Here is a 22433-nt window from a genome sequence, read left to right as displayed (position 1 = left end):
GGGTCTGATTCAGTAGAAGGCAGCTTCACGCGTTCCACAGTCTGACTGGCTAAGAGGTCGCTTCACCAGTTGCCCAAATAACGTGGACAGGAGCCATGGAAAGGGGTACGATACAATCAAGCAATCGAGGAATTGTTCAGACTCCTGTTTGCTCACAGGGAGTCCCTCTCGGCGAATGAACGAGACCCATTGGCTGGCTTCAACCAGACACCGCAGGTGTAAGGGCCGAGCGAAGGGGAGCCATTGCAACAGCCCCAGCCAAAACGTGCTGAACCCGAGCCATCTTTGTCTGCCGGCGAGATTAATGGCAATTAATAGCTTTGAGATTCATTCCAACCGCGGCAGGCCCGGTCCGTGGATGGGAGGAGCGCTTGGCGGCGGGGCAGCGCGGGGAAGTCCCTGGCGTGGCCTCCCCGGGCCGCATGGTCCCCATCTACGGTCCGAGGAAAGGGCATTTCCTGGCGGAGTCTTCCCCTGGGGGGGCGGGGACAAAGCGGGCTCTCGGCCAATCAAGATCCAAACTCCAGCAGCCCCCGCAGGCGGCGCCAGGCAAGCCAAGCCCGAGCGATCAAAGCGAAGCCTTTAAGGGGGGGAAGAGGGGCGGGGATAGGGGGCGGGGGCAATCGGAAACGGGCCAACAGCCTCGCGAGAAATTCGACTGGCAGGAGGGGCGGTCCAACCGGGCGCGGCCGAGCGTCGCGGCGCGAGGCGCGGAGCCTATAGGGGCGTCCTTCGCGTGACGGGCAGCGCCCGCCGGCCAATGGCGGCGGCGGGGTGGGCGGTGCGTGCGGGGTGGCTAGCCAGTGCGCGCCGCCATTGTGGCCAGTTCGATCGGTATCGGGAGCGGAGAGCGGAGCCCAGCGAGCCCGGAGTAAGGGAGCAGCCCCCCCCGCCAACGGCCGGCCCCCGAGTCACCATCAACACCGCGCGGGAGGAGGCGGCGGCGCTGCTGCTGTGAGCCAGTCACCACCACCGTCCACCGGCAGCCACCGTCGCCATGAGCAGCGAGGCCGAGACCCAGGCGCCCCCCGCCGCCGCCGCCCCACTACCCGCCGCGGTGGCCCCCGCCGCCGCGGCGCCTCTGGCGGCGGCCGCGGCCCCCGCCGCCCCAGACGCCAAGCCCAGTAACGGCAACGGCGGAGGAGGCGGCGGTGGCGGCAACGGCAACGGCACCAACGGCGGCCTGGGCTCGGCAGCGCCCCCCGCCGGCGGGGACAAGAAGGTCATCGGTGAGGGGGGTAAAAACGAGGCACGACGGGCGGGGGGAAGAGGAGGGGGCGGGGCCTCTTCCTGGCTGGGGGCTGAGTGGCTGGCGGGCCGTGCGCGCGCCTCTCCCTTCCCCCCGCGCCTGGTGGTCACTGCGCGCGCGCGCGCTCCTCGTTCCCTCATCCTTTCCTTCCCCCCCCTCCACGTTCCTTTCAGCTCCCCCTTCCTTACTGTCCGCTGATTGGCTGGCTAAAGGGCGCGCGCGCGCGATTCTCTCCCCCCCCCTCCTCTGGTCGCCTTCTAATCTTCCCCACTCATGGCGGGCCTGAGCGCGTGCCCCGGCGGTTGAGGCGGCTGGGCTCGCTCTCCCTTTCCCCCCTTTCCACGCCTGCGCGCCCCGCTGTCGCAAAGAAGGAGGGGAGGGGGGGGGAGGAAACGCGTGCGCCTGTGTGGGAGGGGGCGTGGTCGAGGGGGACGGTTCAATATGTCGTCCCTACGATTGGGGGCCTTTGAGGTAAGGGGGGAGGGGAGAAAGGTGTCTATCTCGTTGCCTCCAGTTTGGGGAATGTGAATTAAAGGTGGTGGTTCTTCCTCCTGCCCTTTGAATGGCTGGGGATGAAAATACATCAGTGGCCTGCCCCTCCCTTTCTATTTCCCCCCCGAAAATTTTTTTTTTAGTAATGGCGCCTTGCAGAGCCAACTGTCGAGTTCACACGTGCTTTTCAGGAATGCGAGGAAAGCCTACCACCTTTCGGTCCTTTTTTTTGGGTGGGAGGCTCCATTAAAAGCTTCACCTGCTCTTTTCCTTTAACCCTTAGAAGCTCATTGATCCGTTGATCTTGAGCAGCGTGATTTTAAATCTGATGTTTGAAGGATATAAGGACTGAAATAAATCTTGCCACTGACAATATAGCCTTGGGATCCCTGTCACTTAATAAAAGAAGGCATTATGTCAGATACAGGGGCATTAGATTTATATATTAAAAGGGGAGAGATATAACGTGGTCTAAGTTCCTCCTAAAAGTGGCATTCACCTGCTCATTGGACTCCTTTGAAAGATTTCCATGCTGTTTTCCAGTCTGAGCACCCTGGGAGGCAGTTGCAACCAGAGCAATAAATATTTAAACAAGGAAGAAGTAAAAGCAATAGTTTCTTACATAAAAAGGAGGGATCTAGATGAGTGTTCAGGGGCTGTAACCGAGAAGGCCCTGCCGCTGGTTGCAGTGAACAGAGGGGGTTGAAAGCCTCTATGAAAGGGTGTGGGGGATTTTAAGGGTCTCCTTTAATAGTAAATGGTGGGAAAGAGCCATGCCAGGTTTTGATTTTTATTACTTTTTCTGGATGACTGGTAATCCTACAATACATAACTTGTTTCCTCCACCCTTGTTTGCTTAGTGGTTCAGGATTTGTAAAATTCACTGGAGTCAATGATGAGTTTACATGCCTGCAACTTTATGAGTAAAACCCTTAAAGTTCCAATTGTGTGTATCTATACTTGAAACTAAGTCCAGTTGAAGTCAGTAGAACTTACTCCTGAGCATGCATATGTTTGGTCTCTGTACATGTTGAATTTAGAAAATAACACATTTTGTATACTAGTGTATTTTCCCTCTGCATTCTTTTGCCTTTAGCCCCATGCTCTCTGTAAACCTGTAAAATATATTGTGTTACTTAGGATTGTCACATTTGCCTGTACATGGAGTATTTGAAGACTGGGGGTCATCTCCCCAACCATGGAATATGAAAATAGTACTGCTGGCCTACCTGACAAGCTTGTTGTAGTATAGCTTTCCCAATAAGCTTGTCAGGTAAGCCAATAATACTGTTTCCATGTTTCAGGGGCAGGGACATGATCTTGAAAGAATAGCTGCTTGACTAAGAACTCACAGTGAGTTTGTAGCTTAGGTGAGGTTTAATCTGGAGCATCACTGCATACCTTTAGCCACTGCACTCTTTGAATTGCAGGACTAATTATAATAGGCTTGATATGGCATTTTAGTTCAAAATTCTTTGAACAGCTCCATTGGAATAGTTCTCCTCCCCCCCCCCCGGGCTAAAAGAAGGGCTTGCCTAAAGCCACCTAATAAACTTTGAGGCTACAGGCTTGCTTACTCTCCACCTGGTGTGAACTGACTCCTTTAACAAGTGTTGTCGGAAGCAATGTGGAAGTTTACTTTTGCTCTTGATGTTGCAATCCAGCAGCTTCATGTATAAAAACTGGCTCCTCCCAATGCAGCGGGGGAACCACATAGTGATACCTTGCCAGCCCTTGCATGTCTTAATCTGCATTGTTTTTTCTTTCGTAGCAACGAAGGTTTTGGGGACAGTGAAATGGTTCAACGTAAGGAACGGCTATGGCTTCATCAACAGGTGAGAAAGAGTGAATTGTGCCAAATGCTTAGCTTTTGTTTTGTGTTTTTTTTAAGGCTGTGATTGGATAAGTGGAATTAAGGTTCTCAGGTTGTCTTTTAGCCCAGTGCTTTCATGGGATCTGTCCTGCTTAGCATATTTTGCTTATATATTTTTTTCCTGTGTATCTCAGTGAGGTTGGGCTCTGCTATTGATAATGGTTTTTGCACAGTCCGCCTTGGCAGTGCTGATTAGCAAACAAGGCTTGGGCACTGGAGATGAGGTAGAATTTGGCAGGTGTCAGCTCTGTATGAACAGGTATCAAATAAGACAACAGTGCAGGCTGCAGTTCTTCTAAAAGGGCTTACCTTGTGCATGACTCAAGAGAGCCACAGTGGTAGAGAAGCTGGGCTTAGGAGGTGCTCAGGCTCTTCACATGAACACATGAAGCTGCCTTCTACTGAATCAGAGCCTCGATCCATCAAAGTCAGTATTGCCTGCTCAGACTGGCAGCGGCTCTCCAGGGTCTCAGGCAGAGGTCTTTCACGTCACCTACCTGCCTAGTCCCTTTAACTGGAGATGCCGGGGATTGAACCTGAGACCTTCTGCATGCCAAGCAGAGGCTCTCCCACTGAGCCACAGCTCCTCCCCTGATTCTTAGCTTGGTTTTCCAAGAGAGTTGTGTGCAGTTCAGTTGTGGGCACTGCAGTCCCAAGCAAGAGAAGGAATCCAGAGTTCTGGATGGCAGATGGAGGGAACATCTGCTGCCCGGGATAACAGCAAGTTATCGCTGGCTTTTGAACTGCAGGCATAGATGGTCAGACTAAACACAATCTGCTAGTGTGTAGAGGATTGTTGGGCTTTTATGGCATACATACCAATTTACAGCAGTAACTACTTTTTTAAAATGAAAATGGCAATCAAGAAAAGTAGCAGATTAAAATGAAACCAAAATAATCCTCCACCCAGCCCACAACAAAGGTGAAAAAAGTGCTCAATAGTGGTTAACCGTGGTTGTTTTTCAAAGGAGGTGCAAGTGCACTCTGTTAATTAGATTAACATTAGGCCTTACCTAGAGAAATGCTACGGGGACTCTCGGTTTCTTTAATCTTCTAGGACACACCAAATGAGAAACGTGCAGCCAATGAAAATGCAGTCACTGGAGCTTCAATCGCTCCTCCCTCTCACACATCTTCTATGACGGCTTGACTCCAGTGTGACCTTTGCAGGGCCTTACATCCCTCTTTGCCTTGGGATTTCAGCATGCCTTGATTTAGGTCGTGTGAATCCACACACAGCTTTTCCTTGACCCCTGGCTTCTATTGTGCGGTGGGGCCTTTGGAAAGGTGGGGCCTTTGTTCCTTCCCTCTTCCCCTCCCCAAGTGTGGCTCCCTTGCTGATGGCAGTATATTCTTGTACTGTTACTAGCCATGGAGACTACTGAACAGCAATAATAAAGGCACCTACTATTTGGCCCTTGGCTTCTGCTGCCAAGTCTTGGCGGGGTTGTTCTTAGGCCAGGCAGTTGAATAAGGTTTTGCTGGACAGTAATGCAATGAGCTGAGCTAGAAACCAAAGCAAGGAGATCCCCTTAGAGACACGCCTTGAATTTCTCATGGAGTGCCATGAGCTCACTTGAGTGGTGTGTGATGAAAAATGACCCACAGGGTCAAAAGATGCTGTAGTTAAAATGGAGGTTCAAATCCACTGGGTCACTGAATTTTGTTGGAATGCTAATTGCTTTCTTAAATGTTTGTGATGCCATATAAAATGCCATGCCCTGCACAGGGTTATGGCCCTTTATCTTTTGGCACAGTAGGTTTTGAAAAACTGCCCTACCTGTAGCCCTTCCCATATGTGGCTGTAAACGGCCCAGCTGCTGTTTCAATACACTGAGTGATAAGAGCTTTTACTGGAAGTTGCTGGGGAGGGGGAGGCGTACTCCAGCCACCCCCACCTATTTCCACCTGTAAACATCTAGCCCATATTACAATGTGTAATGAGGCTAGATGGCCATCTGTCAGCAATGCTGATTCTATGAACGTAGGCAGTTCATGAGAGGGAGGGCATCTTGGCCATCTTCTGGGCACTGGGTATGTGTGGGGGAGGTAGTTGTGAATTTCCTACATTGTGCAGGGGGTTGGACTAGATGACCCTGGTGGTCCCTTCCAACTCTTATGGTTCTATGGATACAGTATAGGAAAGGTTAGTGACTGTACGTGGTGCTTTGCTGTGAAATTGACCTTAGTGGAAAGTAAGATTTATGTGTGTGTGGGTAGGGGGGGTTAAATGTAAGATGTAATATCAAATATTAATGAAAGTGTTTCTGTAGGAAAGCGCTGTCATGAGTCCAAAAAGCATTTTGACACCTGGGTTGAGATTGCTGGATGATTGTACGCAGAACTGCAGTTTTCAGGAAGAAATATGAAACTTCCAAACTTACGTGCTACGTGTATTTTTAGCCCAAGAAAGTTATGGGTGTGGAAGGGAGGAGGGATGTGATATATGAGTTGGTCCTTGGCAGTACCCCAAAGCCACAGCCTGGCCTCGGTCCAAACCTTACCACCACTCCTTGCTGGAGAATGCTGTTTCTTTGTGTCGTGTTTTCTGAACTGAAAATGTTTTGTTTTGCTGCAGGAATGACACCAAGGAAGATGTGTTTGTCCACCAGGTGAGGCCATTTGCTGGCGGAGCTCGATATACCAGATTCTGGTGAAACGAGACCATGTTCTGTTTTGGCTGAAGGGGCTGGGAGTCACTTGGTTCAGCCGTTGGAAGACCTATACTCTCACTGCATGCTGCATATGTACACGAGGGTCCTTGGTCTGCGCCCCTTAACTGCCTTGCCTCCTGTTTCATTGGGCTTGTGGGCCTAACAATTGATAGTTTTTGGCCCCATTTTCCCCTTTAGCTCGTAACTGAGTTCACATCTGTGTTTGTTCAAAAAGGCAAAATGAAGTCTTCTGGCAGAAATGTATACGTGTTTTTTTGTAATAACCCACCATTTGGATCAGTTACATGGGGAACAGCTGTGTATTGCTTGAGCAAGTCTCATAGAAGCATAGAGTTGGAAGGGACCACCAGGGTCATCTAGTAAAACCCCTGCACAATGCAGGAAATTCACAACTATCCCCCCCCTACACACACACACACACCCAGTGACCCCTACTCCATGCCCAGAGGATGGCCAAGATGCCTTCCCTCTCATGATCTGCCCAAGGTCACAGAATCAGCATCGCTGACAGATGGCCCTCTAGCCTCTTCTTAAAAGCCTGCAGGGAAGGAGAGCTCACCATCTCCCGAGGAAGCCTGTTCCACTGAGGAACCGCTCTAACTGTTAGAAACTGTCTCCTTGGTCTGCTGCTTTTTCCTGTGCGATGGTTCTGTTGTGCGCATGACCTGACCTGCGTTTTGAAATCAGCGACATTGCTCATTCCTGGACAAGCATTCCTGTAGCTAATGCTCTGCCACCAGCCTGTCATAAGACTCCTGAGGATTTTTTACCCCCAGGAGATGGGTACAGGCCCCACAAGAACAGTGCATGCTTCTGTCTGCGGCCCTCTTCTGCTGTTTCTGAAGAACTAGGGCATTAGGGCTGCACAGGGGGTTAAATCTGCAATTAGGGTTAGTGGCACTTGTTCAGGGGTGCGGGGCACCAGGACGTTGTCAGCACTGTATAACTTTGCTCTCAGTGCAGCTGTTACTGTTGACACTGAAAAGTGTCTGGTAAGCAAACTGTGAAGGTCAGTTTAATGTGTGTGATCACATGGCTGGCTTGGGTCTGGTTAGAGAGGCTAACGTGGCACCCGTATCAGCTGCCAAAATGACTTCCCTGTATTATGTGGATTGCTGGGAGACAGCACTAGAAAACCCCTGGTTTTTTTCTTCTCTTGATGTCTCTGGAACACAGCCTATAGGGCTGGAAGGGACTCAAAAACGATGTCATCGGTAAGCACCTGCTTCCAGTACGTCCCAGCTGTTTCAGAAGGCTGAGTCTGTGAACCATGAAGCAGTCAAAATACCTCCCAGGGTTGCAGCCTTGAAAATGGACATTTTAGGTCAGATATCCCTATTTACATTTTAGCCTGCCGGTATTTCTCTCCCCCCCCCCATCCTGCCCTCTTCTCTAATACTTTTGGGTAGTCCTTCCCTAATCTAGAAAATTGTCTTCATTCTTGTTAAATCTTGGCCACTTTAATTTAAGAGTCTTAAATCTGACCTGTTTTGCCATCAGACTGCTATAAAGAAGAATAACCCCAGGAAGTACCTTCGCAGCGTAGGAGATGGAGAGACTGTGGAGTTTGATGTGGTTGAAGGAGAAAAGGTGAGCTTGTTATCCTAAGCTTCAGTAGCCCCTGCTGTCTGGGCCAGGCAGTGGATGCAGGTAAAACAATCCGCTGCATTTCTTTTTGGTTACAGAACGACAAGAGATAAACAAAAGCAAACGGCGATGGGGGAGGGGACAAAAAAAACTAAAATAAAGATAAAATGCCCTGGGACGGAGCACAGCCTCATGACATCGCTCGCCCAGAAGACTGGAAGTCTACCTTTGGGTACAGAATATGGATGTTTTGGTTCCTGTGCGTGCCGACTCTCGTTCACAGTGTTTTGTGATGGCTCTTTTCAGGGAGCGGAGGCAGCCAACGTTACAGGCCCTGGTGGAGTTCCAGTGCAAGGCAGTAAATACGCGGCAGACCGTAACCAGTACAGACGATATCCACGGCGTAGAGGTCCTCCACGCAACTACCAGCAAAATTACCAAAACAGTGACAGCGGGGAGAAGAACGAGGGGTCGGAGAGCTTGCCAGAGGGCCAGTCCCAACAGCGCCGCCCCTACCGCAGGAGGCGGTACCCGCCTTACTACATGCGCCGGCCCTATGGCCGCCGACCACAGTATTCCAATGCTCCTGTGCAAGGAGAGATAGTGGAGGTAACTTGGCAGGAAAGAACTGTTTGCCTTTGTGGCTTAGCCGGGGGAGGGGCAAGTATGTGCACGTATTTCTGTGTCCTGTGGGCATTTGTGGGATTGAAATACCTTGCTTAGGCGGGTGAAACTGATTGGGCGTTGTATCAAATGTATTTTGCGGGAAGACACCCAGCGTGCCTGCTATTACCCTGTGTTTTGTTCAGACCCATATAAGTGCAGGGCCCTGGATCACTGCACCCCGCCCGCTTTTGGCAGCGCTCTTTTATAGGGAAATAGGTATTGCTTTTTTTTGGTAGTATGTCTGTTGCCTGCTGACACCGCTGAAATTCCCAGGACGTTTTTTAATATCTGAGAAACCTGCATAGAATGCCATGCTCACCTGTGAGAAGCAAAGGTTTTTTTCTTCACTTGGGCATCCTAACTCTTCCCCCCCACACACACACACACGTCCAAAGGCCAAATGATAGTTCTTCATTGGTTCTTGTAGGTTATCCGGGCTGTGTAACCGTGGTCTTAGTATTTTCTTTCCTGACGTTTCGCCAGCAGCTGTGGCAGGCATCTTCAGAGGAATAACACTGAAGGACAGTGTCTCTCAGTGTCAAGTGTGTAGAAAGAGTAATATATAGTCAGAAAGGGGTTGGGTTGAGCTGAATCATTGTCCTGCAAAAAATATCAAAGGTAATGTGCTAATCATTGTCCTGTAAGTATCAAGATAATGTGCTAATGAGGGTGTGGTATGTTAATATGGAACCATTGTATCCTGAAGTGATCTGTTGATGTGTGAAATCCAAAGCTAATCTGCATGGCTATTGTTGACTGTAGTCTTTGTTAGTCTGGAGGTTTTCAGGACAGGAAGCCAAGCCTTATTCATTCTTAAACTCTCTTCTTTTCTGTTAAAGTTGTGCTGATGTTTATGAATTTCAATGGCTTCTCTGCAATCTGACAAAATAGTTGGTAGAATTGTTCAGTCTTTCAGTGTCTTGGAATAAGACCCTGTGTCCTGTTTGTGTCAGTCCATGTTCAGCCACTGCTGATTTCTCAGGTTGGCCAAGTCTGCAGTATCTTTCATGTTCTTTTATCTTTGTTTGTATGCTGTGTTTTGTTGTCCCGATGTAAACTTGTCCACAGCTGCAAGGTATACGATATACTCCTGCAGAGGTGAGGGGGTCTCTTTTGTCTTTTGCTGATCGTAGCATCTGTTGTATTTTCTTGGTGGGTTTAAACACTGTTTGTAGGTTATGTTTTTTCAAAAGTTTCTCCATCCTATCAGTGACTCCTTTAATAAATGGCAAGAATACCTTTCCTATGGGAGACTGCTTTTCCTGAGTTTTCTGATTTTTGTTTGGTTTAATTGCCCTTCTGATTTCATTTCTGGAATAGCCGTTTGCTAGCAGTGCGTGATTTAGATGATTAGTTTCTTCCTTGAGAAACTGTGGTTCACAGATCCGTCTTGCATGGTCCATTAATGTTTTGATTATTCCTCTTTTCTGTCGGGGGTGGTGGTTGGAGTTTTTGTGTAAGTAGTGATCTGTGTGAGTTGGTTTCCGGTAGACCTTGTGACCTAACTGAAAGTTTGTTTTACGGATGATAAGGGTATCAAGAAATGGGAGTTTACCCTCAATTTCCTTTTCCATGGTAAACTGAATGTTTGGATGGATATTATTAAGATGGTTTAAAAAGTCCATTAATTTTTCTTCACCATGGCTCCAAATGGTAAATGTATCATCTACAAACCTGAACCAGACTGTAGGTTTGTAAGGTGCCGATTCTAATGCTGTCTTTTCAAAATATTCCATGTCTACCAGAAACCAACTCACACAGATCGCTACTTACACAAAAACTCCAACCACCACCCCCGACAGAAAAGAGGAATAATCAAAACATTAATGGACCGTGCAAGACGGATCTGTGAACCACAGTTTCTCAAGGAAGAAACTAATCATCTAAATCACGTACTGCTAGCAAACGGCTATTCCAGAAATGAAATCAGAAGGGCCATTAAACCAAACAAAAATCAGAAAACTCAGGAAAAACAATCTCCCATAGGAAAGACATTCTTGCCATTTATTAAAGGAGTCACTGATAGGATGGAGAAACTTTTGAAAAAACATAACCTACAAATAGTGTTTAAACCCACCAAGAAAATACAAGAGATGCTACGATCAGCAAAAGGCAAAAGAGACCCCCTCACCTCTGCAGGAGTATATCGTATACCTTGCAGTTGTGGACAAGTTTACATCGGGACAACAAAACGCAGCATACAAACAAGGATAAAAGAACATGAAAGGTACTGCAGACTTGGCCAACCTGAGAAATCAGCAGTGGCTGAACATGGACTGACACAAACAGGACACAGGGTCTTATTCCAAGACACTGAAAGACTGGACAATTCTACCAACTATTTTGTCAGATTGCACAGAGAAGCCATTGAAATTCATAAACATCAGCACAACTTTAACAGAAAAGAAGAAAGTTTAAGAATGAATAAGGCTTGGCTTCCTGTCCTGAAAAACTCCAGACTAACAAAGACCACAGTCCACAATAGCTATGCAGATTAGCTTTGGATTTCACACATCAACAGATCACTTCAGGATACAATGGTTCCATATTAACATACCACACCCTCATTAGCGCATTATCTTGATACTTACAGGACAACGATTAGCACATTACCTTTGATACTTTTTGCAGGACAATGATTCAGCTCAACCGAGACACTGTCCTTCAGTGTTACTCCTCTGAAGATGCCTGCAACAGCTGCTGGCGAAACGTCAGGAAAGAAAATACCAAGACGACGGTTACACAGCCCGGATAACCTACAAGAACCAATGAACTCTGACCGTGAAAGCCTTCGACAATATTTTGACAGTTCTTCAGTTCCATTAAATAAATTTAAAGTCAGGTTTAACTCTTTAGGTTTAACAAGCATAGGTCACAATGAAAGATGGGGCGTTTTTGTCACAGTCCCAATTCCCTGAGGATGGGATTTTAAAAAGCACCTTGCCTCCTCTTGTCTTTCAGGGTGCTGACAACCAGGGTGCGGGAGAACAAGGCAGACCTGTCAGACAGAACATGTATCGGGGTTACAGACCACGCTATCGCAGGTGAGCTCCCACAGAAATGTGTCCAGCGCTGAGTTGCTTTACACTAGAACTAGGAGTCTGAGGTAGGTGCTTAAAGATTTTCTGGGACTTTCAGGGGTCCTCCTCGCCAACGACAGCCCAGGGAGGAAGGCAACGAAGAAGACAAAGAGAACCAGGGTGATGAGGCCCAGGGTCAGCAGCCACCTCAACGTCGGTACCGCCGCAACTTCAATTACCGACGCAGACGCCCAGAAAACCCTAAACCACAAGATGGCAAAGAGACAAAGGCAGCCGAACCACCAGCTGAGAACACGTCCGCTCCCGAGGCCGAGCAGGGCGGGGCTGAGTAAACGCCGGCTTACCATCTCTACCATCATCCGGGTGAGTATTCTAACCGGAGAGGGCAACAGATCCCCCGCTAAAGCCTATTTAGTGGGGGGCCAGGATTTGCCGGCACCGGGAGTTTAATCTGCTATTGATGGGTATGTTGCGCTTGTGTTTCTTAGCATCGGGAATGTAAATCAGGTGGCTCTTCAAATCTTGATCAGATCATGATGGGAGCTGTCGTTACTTGGGGGGTTGGGAGGCTCTAGCCATGTTTGTATCAAGATTGAAACCACAAGCTTGCCATAGGGCCGTGTTGGTGAACCTACGGCACGCGTGCCAAGTCCGGCACGCGGAGCTCTCTCTGCGGGCACGCGCCTGCCACCCAGCTGGGCAGCGGGCTTTGAACCGCGCTGCGTGCAGGCAGCGAGGTGCGGTTCAAAGCCTGCCCCTTCCCTGGACTGCCCAGCTGGGCGGCGGGGGCTTTGAACCGCTGCTTGCAGGCAGCGCGGCGCAGTTCAAAGCCCAAGGGACTGCCCAGCTGGGTGGCGGGGGCTTTGAACTGTGCCGTGCTGCCTGCCCCCCCACCGTCCCCCCCTCCTGAGCGATCCTGGCCCCGGAGAGGGCCAGGCTCGCTTTCCCCGCCGCCCCCCCCCTCCCGTGCGATCCTGGCCCCGGAGAGGGCCAGGCTCGCTTTCCCCACCGCCCCCCCTCTTCTATAGAAACCAATGGGTAGACCTGGCCTCAGTGACGGGGGAAGCTTCCCAATGGGGACTCCCCCCACCCCCACGGAGGCCACCCATCTTCAAAGCCCCCCCCTTCCCTGGACTGCCCGCCACCCAGCTGTTGGCACTTTGTGATAAATAAGTGGGATTTGTGTTGCAGTTTGGGCACTCGGTCTCTAAAAGGTTCACCATCACTGCCATAGCGTCAAGGCATTTGGCTCTCCTGGTATAATCGTCATTGTCTTTTCAAATCTAGAAATCATACATTCCTCTCTAGATCTTTGTTGATGAGCCTGGAAAGGCTGTGAAATCTCTGGAATGCATATGCCAAGAGAGCAATCTTAACAACGGAGATGCAATTGTCTGTTCAGAATGGGCAAGAAGCTTGCCTCTTTGGTCCGGGGGATCTTGATCCTATCTTCCTAGTGGTCTTAAAAGCCAGGATGTGGGATGTGAGGGAAATACTACCAGAATATCAAGGGCGCAATCTCCTGCTAAAACAGGGTGTTTGCACAAACTCTGTGAATGCTTGGCAGAAGACATCTTTTAGGTGGCAGTGGAAGCTTGGACATTGGTCCCACTGACTTCACCAGGATTTCCTTCAGGCAGGTGTGATGATGGTTCGTGCATAGATGACAACTGGTATTGGGCCTGTCTAAACAGTAGATGGTAATGGATTTAATGACTGCATGCTCAGGAGGATTCCCTTCTGAGCTGCTAAAATAGGTGTTTAGGGCTTTTTTTGTCAAGTCGATCTTAATTTGGTAAGACTAAGATTGTCTGGGGTATACCACTGAGGTGGAGGCTCAGAGTGATTAAATGCTCCGCCATGCTGAAGACGTTCCCTGCACGCAGAAGTCTAGCCCCTCAAGGGCAAGCATTAGAAAAGTACCATGATCTGCTTTCTGTGTGCAGGGAATTCGTATGGGGGAGCAATCAATCCCATAAGCCCCCGCTTGCAATCTAAAATTACTTCATCTACTGTTTGTGAGAACTAAATTGCATACCTGAAGATGTCGCAGTGCTTGGGGGGAGGGATGCAAGATAATTCCACAGGCAAATCAGTTCTGCCACTGGCTTGAGGGAGGTCACACCCAACGTGGTTGAGATAATGGCCTCTTTTTGTCTTTTCTTTTTCAGTTTAGTCATCAAAGAAGAGAGAATATGAAATAAAGAGAATATGAAATTCCAGCAATAAGAAATGAACAGAAGAATTGGAACTGAAGACCTTAAGTGCTTGCTTTTTGCTGTTGACCAGATAACTCGAACTCTCTGCATTATCTATGCAGCATGGGATTTTTATTATTTTTACCTAAAGCAGTCTCCTTTTGGGAGCCACAAACATGTTTTTTAAAGGCCTGTTTTTTCTCAATACACCTTTAAAGGTTTTTAAATTGTTTCATATCTGGTCAAGTTGGGATTTTTAAGAACCTCATTTTTAATTTGTATGAAAAATACACCTGATTTTTTCAAGTCAAACTGCAAGCATCTCTTAATAAAGGTCTTAAGAATTGCCTGGGGTGCTTTTTTATTCTGATTCTGCTTTCCAGAAGCAATAAAACTAAGCCTCCTCCCCCTCCCCCATTTTGTAGCCTACCCCATAAGCTCAGTGGAGGGGGAGATAAATACTCTAGCTAAAAGTAGAGAAATTCATGGAGGATTTGAATTTAATATGCTAACTGCACTGAAGTTAACTGAGAATGGAAACATTGGATATTATTGCGAAAATTAGTCAGGCAAGGGGCAGGAGGGAGAAGATGCTGGAAATCATTGGAGCTGGCCTCCCTTGCCACCCCCCTCCCACACACACACACACACACACACACAAAAAACAGGGACCATAGGAACCTGTGACTTTTGAACATCAGTCACACTTCATTTTCACTGAAGCTTAGTTGGGTTCAGTTAAAGGAAAATTTATTAACATGACCACGTTGAAGTGAGGACTTGAAAACAATTGCCACAGCTCAAAAAAGGAGCCAAAATAGTAGGGCCTCCTTGACATTTAAACCTCTTCCAAAGCAGTTTTTAAGCACCTGGGGCTTTGGTTTATTGTGGGAAGGCGCAGTGATTGCTCAGATCTCTTTGAACGTGAGCCAGTTTTTCTGTACCTGCTGCTAAGTGAGGGGGTACCCTACATGAGGAAACGGGTAACACCCTCCCTTTGGCCAAAGCCAAGTTTTTCTCTGCTTGGCATGCTTCTGCCCCACATAAAGGAGCAGGATGAGTAGCCTCTTCATTCTCCACATGTGGTTGAGTCATTGGGTTATATACAATGGCATTAACAGCAAATACATAGCTGATAAGTTGGAGCGCTTGTCTGCAGTGCCTCTTTCCCATTTCAAAAGTCTAAGATGAATTCCTGGAAACATCACTAGAAAGTCTGTTGCTGACACTTAAGAGTTTGCCCTTCCAGATGAAGCTAATATTTCATTCTGGAGAGCAGGTGTGGAGCAGTCACTCCCCCCCCCCTCCACAGAGAAGCTTCTGTGTGTGTGTGTGTGGGGGGGGTGTTTGTCTTAATCTGAGCTATTTTGACTCCAGTTTTCACAAGAGGGTGTTTCTACTTTGGATGGCTGCCCGTTTCTCTTGAAAGGGTACATTGTAACTTGGAAAGGGAGGAAGTTAGCAACAAGATGTGTTTCAGAAGTTCTGTAGCAGGTCGGCTGTGGGTTTAGTAGATGCTGTGCAGACTTGTTGGCTCTGCGAAATCTCTGCCACTGTGTCTCCCTCCCCCCACTTCTGTGACACTGATGCCTCAATTTGAGCTTGCCATGTTCCCTGGTAATTCCATGAGGCAGAGCCTGGTGTGTCAAGGGCTACCATGAGCAGCTGCGCCCCAGCATGACAGCAGTTGATGCTGTTAGGTTGTGGTTTCAGATTTAATTATAGTTGCCCAAAAAGAAGGCGAAGTTTTCCTCCCAGGAATACGGTCAAGAAAAATATGGGGTCCCTTAAAATTCACACAGTTTCTGGATAACATGCAGTAATAAATGGTTTGTGTATAACCGGGGGGAGGGGGAGGTTGTCTTACACGCTGAGTAATCTTCCTTTTAGTAAATGTGATACTCATGGCTTTGTGATGCATAGTTCTACGTATCTTTAGTAGCTGAGGGACAAAATGGAACATTTTACAAGCTATTTTACACAGAATGTACAATGGAAGGGGAAATGTGTGCTTTCAGGTCACAAATTGACCCCTAATGAGCAAATGCATTCATAAGACAATACCTGGATGAACTTGGCTTTGCTCAGTCGTGTTTCTCCATCGTGGGGCTTCAGCTTGTAAACTGGTCTAAAAGCAAGGCATCCTACACATGGCCTCGTGGAACACAAAAGTTAATCAGGATTCCATAACAGAAGTCCATTTTTTAACAGACCTGGTAAGGATTCTCCTTATAACAAGTCATTTCTGTTAAAAATCCCATATTGCAAAACCTAACCCCTAACTTCATGTGTGCAAACAAGATATCATCCTTAGATGAGCAAAACGGCACTGGATGAAGGTGGGAGCCGTCTTGGTCTCGTGATAGGAGATGCCTCTGAACTATCCATGTTCAAGTGGTAACAATCTGCCCAGAAAGTGGGCTCCAGAGGGTTTGGGAGAGCTTGAAGGGAAGGTTAGCTGGTGTGCAAATGAGAGGGAGACTGGCTAGAGGTAGATGTTGCAGACGTGCTAAAAGCATTATCTCAGGCCTCCTCCATACTGTCTAAGCGTGTGATCCAATATCACCACAAAATAGAGTAGGACTTCCAGCACAGTGGGAGTACGTTACATGGTTTGTAGCGCTAGATGTTATGGGGGCAAGGAAGGCAGAGAGATGGGACTGCTGCAATATCTGATCCTGGCTTCTGACTGGGCAGGCCTTTCCTGACATCTTAATCTTGAGGTGGTTTGACAAGTGATCAGTTAACGAGTTGGTGGGGGGACAGTTCGGTGCTTAAGAAAAATACATTCTTGAACTGCTCTAGTAAGGTGTGTGTGTGTGTGTGTGTGTTAAGTGCCGTTCGTCAAGTCACAGCCGACTTAAGGCGACCCCTTTTTGGGGTTTTCATGGCAAGAGACTAACAGGTGGTTTGCCAGTGCCTTCCTCTGCAAGTAAGGTATACATTTGACTATTTCATATGGGTATTCTACAGGGGTTGGAATTCTGCCCCCTTGCCCAGTTCAGTTTGCCCAACCATTTACAAAAGATGATTAGGAGGTATTAGGTTGCTGCTCCACTTTACTCCGGCAAAGGTGCCTTGCATTTTAATTAAACTCCCCCCAGACTTTAGCTAGTACTTCCCATTTTTATCATGGGCAAGCCTGCTCTGATGCTGTCTCCAAAATACCTATCAAGCGAGTTAGTTGACAAATGGAACATGAGTCAACAATGGCAGGTCATATCACAAATGGCTGATGCCATTTTTGGTTGTAACTGTACCGCTTTGAGTCAGCAAGAGCAAGGGGCATTGCTAGAGTGCTGTCTGCATTTTTTTTTTTTAATGTTGGCATGTTGGAAAGGATCCCGAGGAGAGCTGATGAAGTTGTCTGAGAGACGGATCATGCCAGGACGGACGGAACTGGCTGCATTTCCCCCCGTAAACCAACAAAATAACTCGTGTCTGCTACGGAAGCAACATGTTCGCAGACTGAAATGGCTGCGGCCATCTGCTTCGAGAGCGTAATCTGTTTGCAGACTGGAAATAACGTAGACAAGTGTCAAGAGGAGGAGTGGGAAGAACTGTTTATCCTGTTAGTGCAAAGAGCGGTGGGCTCTGCAGGGTGCCAAGTGGAGATTTCCAAGGAGAGACTGGATGGGCACCAACAACGTTAAGTGTCGGGTAGCCTTAGAAGGGGTCCAGACGACGTTTGAGCCTATTCCTGATCTAGCATTCCAAGCCTCTAATCCTACATATGCCTACTTGAAAGTCAGTTTCCCTGAAATCCGCTGGCTAACCAGGAAATTATAGATTGGGTTGAGCAAGAAATCATGCTTTGGCCAGCCATCAGGTGGACAGTACTCTTAACACATTCAAACAGTTCCGCACTTTAGAATTCTTTAGAGATGGGATATTCAATTGGCTGGATTTTTGCTTTAGAACAAAACATCGTTCTTTTGGTCAATGCTGGTTAATACTAGCCGTGACCGCTGGGTGTCATCTACCAGGGAAATCCTCTGAGCAAGGGCCAGCTGGCCACAAGGTGTCAGAGTTGTTTGAAAAGGAGAAGGCGTTACCTGAAAGGCCCACCAAAAAGCAGTTCTTAGTGGCGGGTGATGTCGGTTGCACAGAAAACACTGCTCAGGAGAATCCCTTGATGTCATGACTGCTGGCTTGGCATCCCAAATGCTCTCTTTGAAACCGCCTGCCGCCTAAACTCCAGGGATGATGGAGCCAAATGGAAGGGTGCGCTGTAAAGAACCTAAGAGCCAGCGTGGTGTAGTGGTTAAGAAGCGGTGGTTTAGAGCAGTGGACTCTGACCTGGAGAACCGGGTTTGATTCCCCGCTCCACATGAGCGGCGAAGGCTAATCTGGTGAACTGGATTTGTTTCCCCACTCCCACACACAAAGCCAGCTGGGTGACCTTGCGCACGTTACAGCTCTCTTAGAGCTCTCTCAGCCCCACCTACCTCACAGGGTGTCTGTTGTGGGGAGGGAAGGTGATTGTAAGCCGGTTTGAGTCTCCCTTAAGTGGTAGAGAAAGTCGGCATATAAAAACTAAAAAGATCTTTGGCCATCTTGGTGAGGGAGGTCTGTTCTCTCTTTCCCCCCCACCCGAGATTTGGCAACTAGCTGTTGTTTAACTAAACCATTGTTCAACTAGGGCATTTATGCAGGGCGGTTTCCCCACGGTCACCCCTGCCAACTGCTTTGGGCTTCCTTTTGATTATGCGTGCCTTTTCTGCCCATCAGAGGTTGCCTTGCCCTCCCCGCACATTTCTGTGTGTTTTACTGTGTTTTCCAGAACCTGGAAAACATGGGCAAAAGGCGCAGAAACGCCCGGGAAGCGTGAGGCGACCTCCGACGGCTGGGAAAGGCATGCATAATCAAAAGGAAGCCCTCAAGCAGTCAGCAGGGGTGACCGCGGAGAAATAGCCCTGCATAAATGGCCTAGGTCACCAGATTCCAAATATTTTCAAAGTTGATGGAAACTTTGCATAACTTCTTTTCACACTCACTCCTTTCCCTCCAAGCTCCCTTGACAGTTTCATTTTGATTACATATTGCAGTTTTTAAGTTCCAAGTTAAATGGAACAGCATAAGAAGGAACTCCAATATTAAACAGCAGAAAACAAATACAGTAGCAACGGAGCGCTCCTGCAGGAAAACATTCATTACCAACACCACTAGAATACTGAAGCAGCATTTAAAAGATTACTGGGGTGGGGGATGCCTGTGAGACAAAACTTAAGATGAGACCTGGTTAAACAATGTCTTCGCTTGAGGCGTCTGGCAAAACTCAACAGACTTGGTGTCAGGCAGAATTGTTCTGCAACTGAGGGGCCACAACAGAGAAGGCTCTGTATCTGGGGCTTTTCTCCCTCATAATACTAGAACGTGGGGTCATCTGCTGAAGCTGGAGGGTAAGAGATTAAAAACATAAAAGGAAATATTTCTTTACACAACACAAAGTTAAATTGTGGAACTCTCTGCCCCAGGATGTGGTGATGGCTGCCAACTTGGAAGGCTTTAAGAGGGGAAGTGGACATGTTCATGGAAGAGAGGAGTATTCATGGCTACTAGTAAAAATGGATACTAGTCATGATGCATACCTATTCTCTCCAGGATCAGAGGGGCATGTTTATTATATTAGGTGCATCGGAACACAGGCAGGATAATGCTGCTGCCGTCATCTTATTTGTGGGCTTCCTAGAGGCATCTGGTCGGCCACTGTGTGAACAGACTGCAGGACTTGATGGGCCTTAGTCTGATCCAGCATGGCTTTTATGGCTGCCAACCTGGCTTTAAGAGGGGAAGTGGACATGTTCATAGAGAGCTATCAATGACTACTAATCAAAATGGATACTGGTCATGATGCATATCTATTCTCTCCAGGATCAGAGCATGCTTATTATATTAGGTGCTGTGAAACACAGGCAGGATAATGCTGCTGCAGTTGTCTTGTTGGTGGGCTTCCTAGAGGCACCCGTTTGGCCACTGTGTGAACTGTCTGCTGGACTTGATGGGCCCTGGTCTGATCCAGCAGGCCTTTTCTTATGTTCTTATGGGGGCCAACCACCTTACTTCAGAAGGTGGGCTGCAAGGGTACAGAAAGGGACTTGGTTGATCAGTGTCCAGCACCAACTGCATACAGCCACTCTTCCAGACCTTAAATAATGATGGTGTAGTCAAAGAGGAACAGGAAGAATTAAGCAGCTGCTGTGGGGTTGGGGCCAGAGGGTTGGGTTTGGCTAGAAGTGCTCCGTGTTTGAATCCTTAACCTCTGACAAAGCTCTTGGTCAAAACTGCTCTCTCTCTCAAGCTAAACCTGTTTTGCAGGCTCCCCGGGAGAAGAAGTTAGGTAAGAGCTGCAAAGCACTTACGTTACAGCAAACGATGACTGACTCCAGACGTGGCGGCCGCTTGACATGCACGTTTCAATCATTACCTTAAAAAGGGCAGCTACTCAGCGATGCTGGCAAGCGTTGGGGGCCTGGTGTTGCTGTGGCGTTACTGATTAACCCACCTCTCTGCAGTCTTGATGCAGAAGCGCCTTCAGACCGATACCTGATAATTGCTGACATTATTACGAGGCTGTCACAAACAGCTGTGGAAGTGGCAGCTGCTACCCTGAAGCCAAGCTCGGCCGGGGCACGATCCCTTTGTGACGGCCGCTCGGTTTGGCAGCATGAGCCGGGAAGCGATCTCTCCTGGAACTGCCAGTCAGGAAATGAACGAGTGTGACTCCGCTGAAGGTACAGCGGTGGGGATGGACATCCCCAGTGCCTCTGAAGACCAAGGTGAGAATACGGGCAACGTAGGATGTGGGACTCCAGCTTCCGAAGAAGAGAACGCGGCATCTGATGTGAAAGTGCCATCTTCGCGTGCCTTGGACCAACCAGTTATGGGTAGGAAATCCACAACCGTCCAGATGTCACCATTGTCTGTACCTGTTTCTTCGGGTTGTTCTGATAGTTCGGCCGATCCAGCAGACCTTCGACGCCCTTCCGATGGCTCAGCCGCAGAATGGGACTGCCTTATCTGCTTTAACCGGTACAGTTGCAGCCGGCAGCCCAAGGTGCTCGCCTGCCGGCACGTCTTCTGTGCAGTCTGCCTGAAGCTGATGCTGCGGAACGAAGACGGCGCCTGGAGAATTGCTTGTCCTGTCTGCCGGAAAGTCACCACTGTCTTCGGAGGGCTGATCTGCAGTCTTCCCGTTAAGGTAGGCGTTGGGCACTCGGGCGATCCTGGCCCAAACACAGAGATGCCTTTTGCTCCAGATGCTCTGAGTGGGACCCTGGTGATTCAGAGCGCTTTCTCTATCAGCCAAGGTGAAGAACGCAGCACCAGGGTGGCTGCCAAGAGGCTACTGTTTCTTCTGCTGCTCTTGGTGATCCTCATCATCTTCATTCTCCCCATAATGTACGGCGGCCTTATGAAGTGGGTCCTTTGCGTCGCTGTCGCTTTAGGATTGATCATGGCAGGGGTGCTTTGTTGCGATCCTAACTGGCGTTGCCGCTGCCCAAATGTTTTACCCCCCTTCTGGTGAATGAGTATGAGCCACATCACATCTGCTACCTGAAACGGCCCTTAGGCAGGGATGCTTTGGACCTCGACAAGGTTCCGCCGCTGGCTTCCATCTTGCAAAGACTCCAAACAGGTTGTGCCATTGAACTGCCTTTGGTTGCTGACTTGTCGGGAGTCAGGAAGGTAACAGCTGGTTCTCCACTTCTCTCACATGGATTCTAGGACTCTTCTTCACCCTGCAGCCTTCTCAGGAATGCAAGAGGCAGCCAGAACGTTGCCTTCAGGGATGTTCTGAGGAAAGTGTTTTGCAATGTAAACCGGCCCTGCCGGTATTGCTACCGCTGAACGGCAGTGGAGAGTTCTGTGATTGAGCAATGGCGGAGGTCATTTGGCCATTGCCCTAGGGTATTTCTCAGGGCAGTAGCCTTGGGGAAGCTGCTCTGTGCATTTCCCTCCGATTGGTGCACTGCTTCCCACATTGGTACATGGATTCTGAGTGGCAACATGAAGGAATGGCAAGGCAACCGCAGAGCGCCTCTGCCCAAGAAGGAAGAACCCTGCTGGCAGGGAGAGATGAAAATCAGCTAGGTGGATCGATCGATTGCCTGACTTGGCACGGCATCTTTATATGCTCATCTGGAACAGCAAAGGAACTGGAGATCTGGCCCCTGTGTACATCTGCTCCAACCTGGACCTTTAAATAGATGGACTATTTGCTGGCCAGTAATAATCAAGGACTTTTTAAAAAGGATAGTAGTGTTAGTTTTCTCATAGACAGCAAACTTCTTGTTGAAGAGCACCATGGATTATGCAGGGCAATTAGGTAAAAAGTATGCGCTTGTGTGTGCGCGGGTGTTAACCTGTCTTTATGCTCTTTCCATGCAGCAGAAAGAAAGGCGTGAATGGGGGGGGGGACTCCGCTTCCTAATTAATAATATTGCTGAATTTTGTGACAACGCTGGTTGTATTTGAAGGTTCAAGTTTCTTAACAGGATTCTCCACATCTGGTCCTTTTTTACCGACCATATTCAATTTTTTATAGAAATATTGCTGTTAAAATGGGCACCCACTTTGTGTCTGCTAGAGTGGCATATAATTCTGTGTCATCCACCTCGAGTCCCAGTGAGAAAGGCGGACTGTAAGTAA

At 48.5% G+C, this 22433-nt stretch overlaps 2 protein-coding genes across 3 annotated transcripts; both read left to right on the top strand.

Annotated features, from left to right (window-relative positions):
• The first annotated feature begins 794 nt into the window (after window positions 1-794).
• YBX1 (Y-box binding protein 1) lies at window positions 795-14127 on the top strand. 2 transcript variants are annotated; one of them, XM_056864883.1, is made up of 8 exons: window positions 795-1229; window positions 3513-3576; window positions 6193-6226; window positions 7790-7879; window positions 8183-8485; window positions 11504-11586; window positions 11663-11946; window positions 13755-14127. In XM_056864883.1, exons 1-7 carry the CDS (start codon window positions 998-1000, stop codon window positions 11913-11915), a joined length of 1059 nt encoding a protein of 352 aa, XP_056720861.1. In that variant the 5' UTR covers window positions 795-997; the 3' UTR covers window positions 11916-11946; window positions 13755-14127. The 2 variants fall into 2 exon arrangements, with proteins under 2 accessions (XP_056720861.1, XP_056720862.1); XM_056864884.1 differs by lacking the exon at window positions 13755-14127 and having other exon boundaries at window positions 798-1229; window positions 11681-11959.
• A 6321-nt stretch (window positions 14128-20448) lies between these two features.
• Window positions 20449-21309, top strand: LOC130491769 (E3 ubiquitin-protein ligase RNF186-like). Its single transcript, XM_056865558.1, has one exon. It carries the CDS (start codon window positions 20449-20451, stop codon window positions 21307-21309), a length of 861 nt encoding a protein of 286 aa, XP_056721536.1.
• Window positions 21310-22433: the final 1124 nt, after the last annotated feature.

This window comes from Euleptes europaea, chromosome 19 (assembly GCF_029931775.1).
Source record: "Euleptes europaea isolate rEulEur1 chromosome 19, rEulEur1.hap1, whole genome shotgun sequence".
Taxonomy (NCBI): domain Eukaryota; kingdom Metazoa; phylum Chordata; class Lepidosauria; order Squamata; family Sphaerodactylidae; genus Euleptes; species Euleptes europaea.
Note: the sequence above shows the minus strand (reverse complement) of the source record. Positions and strands in the feature narration are given on the sequence as shown.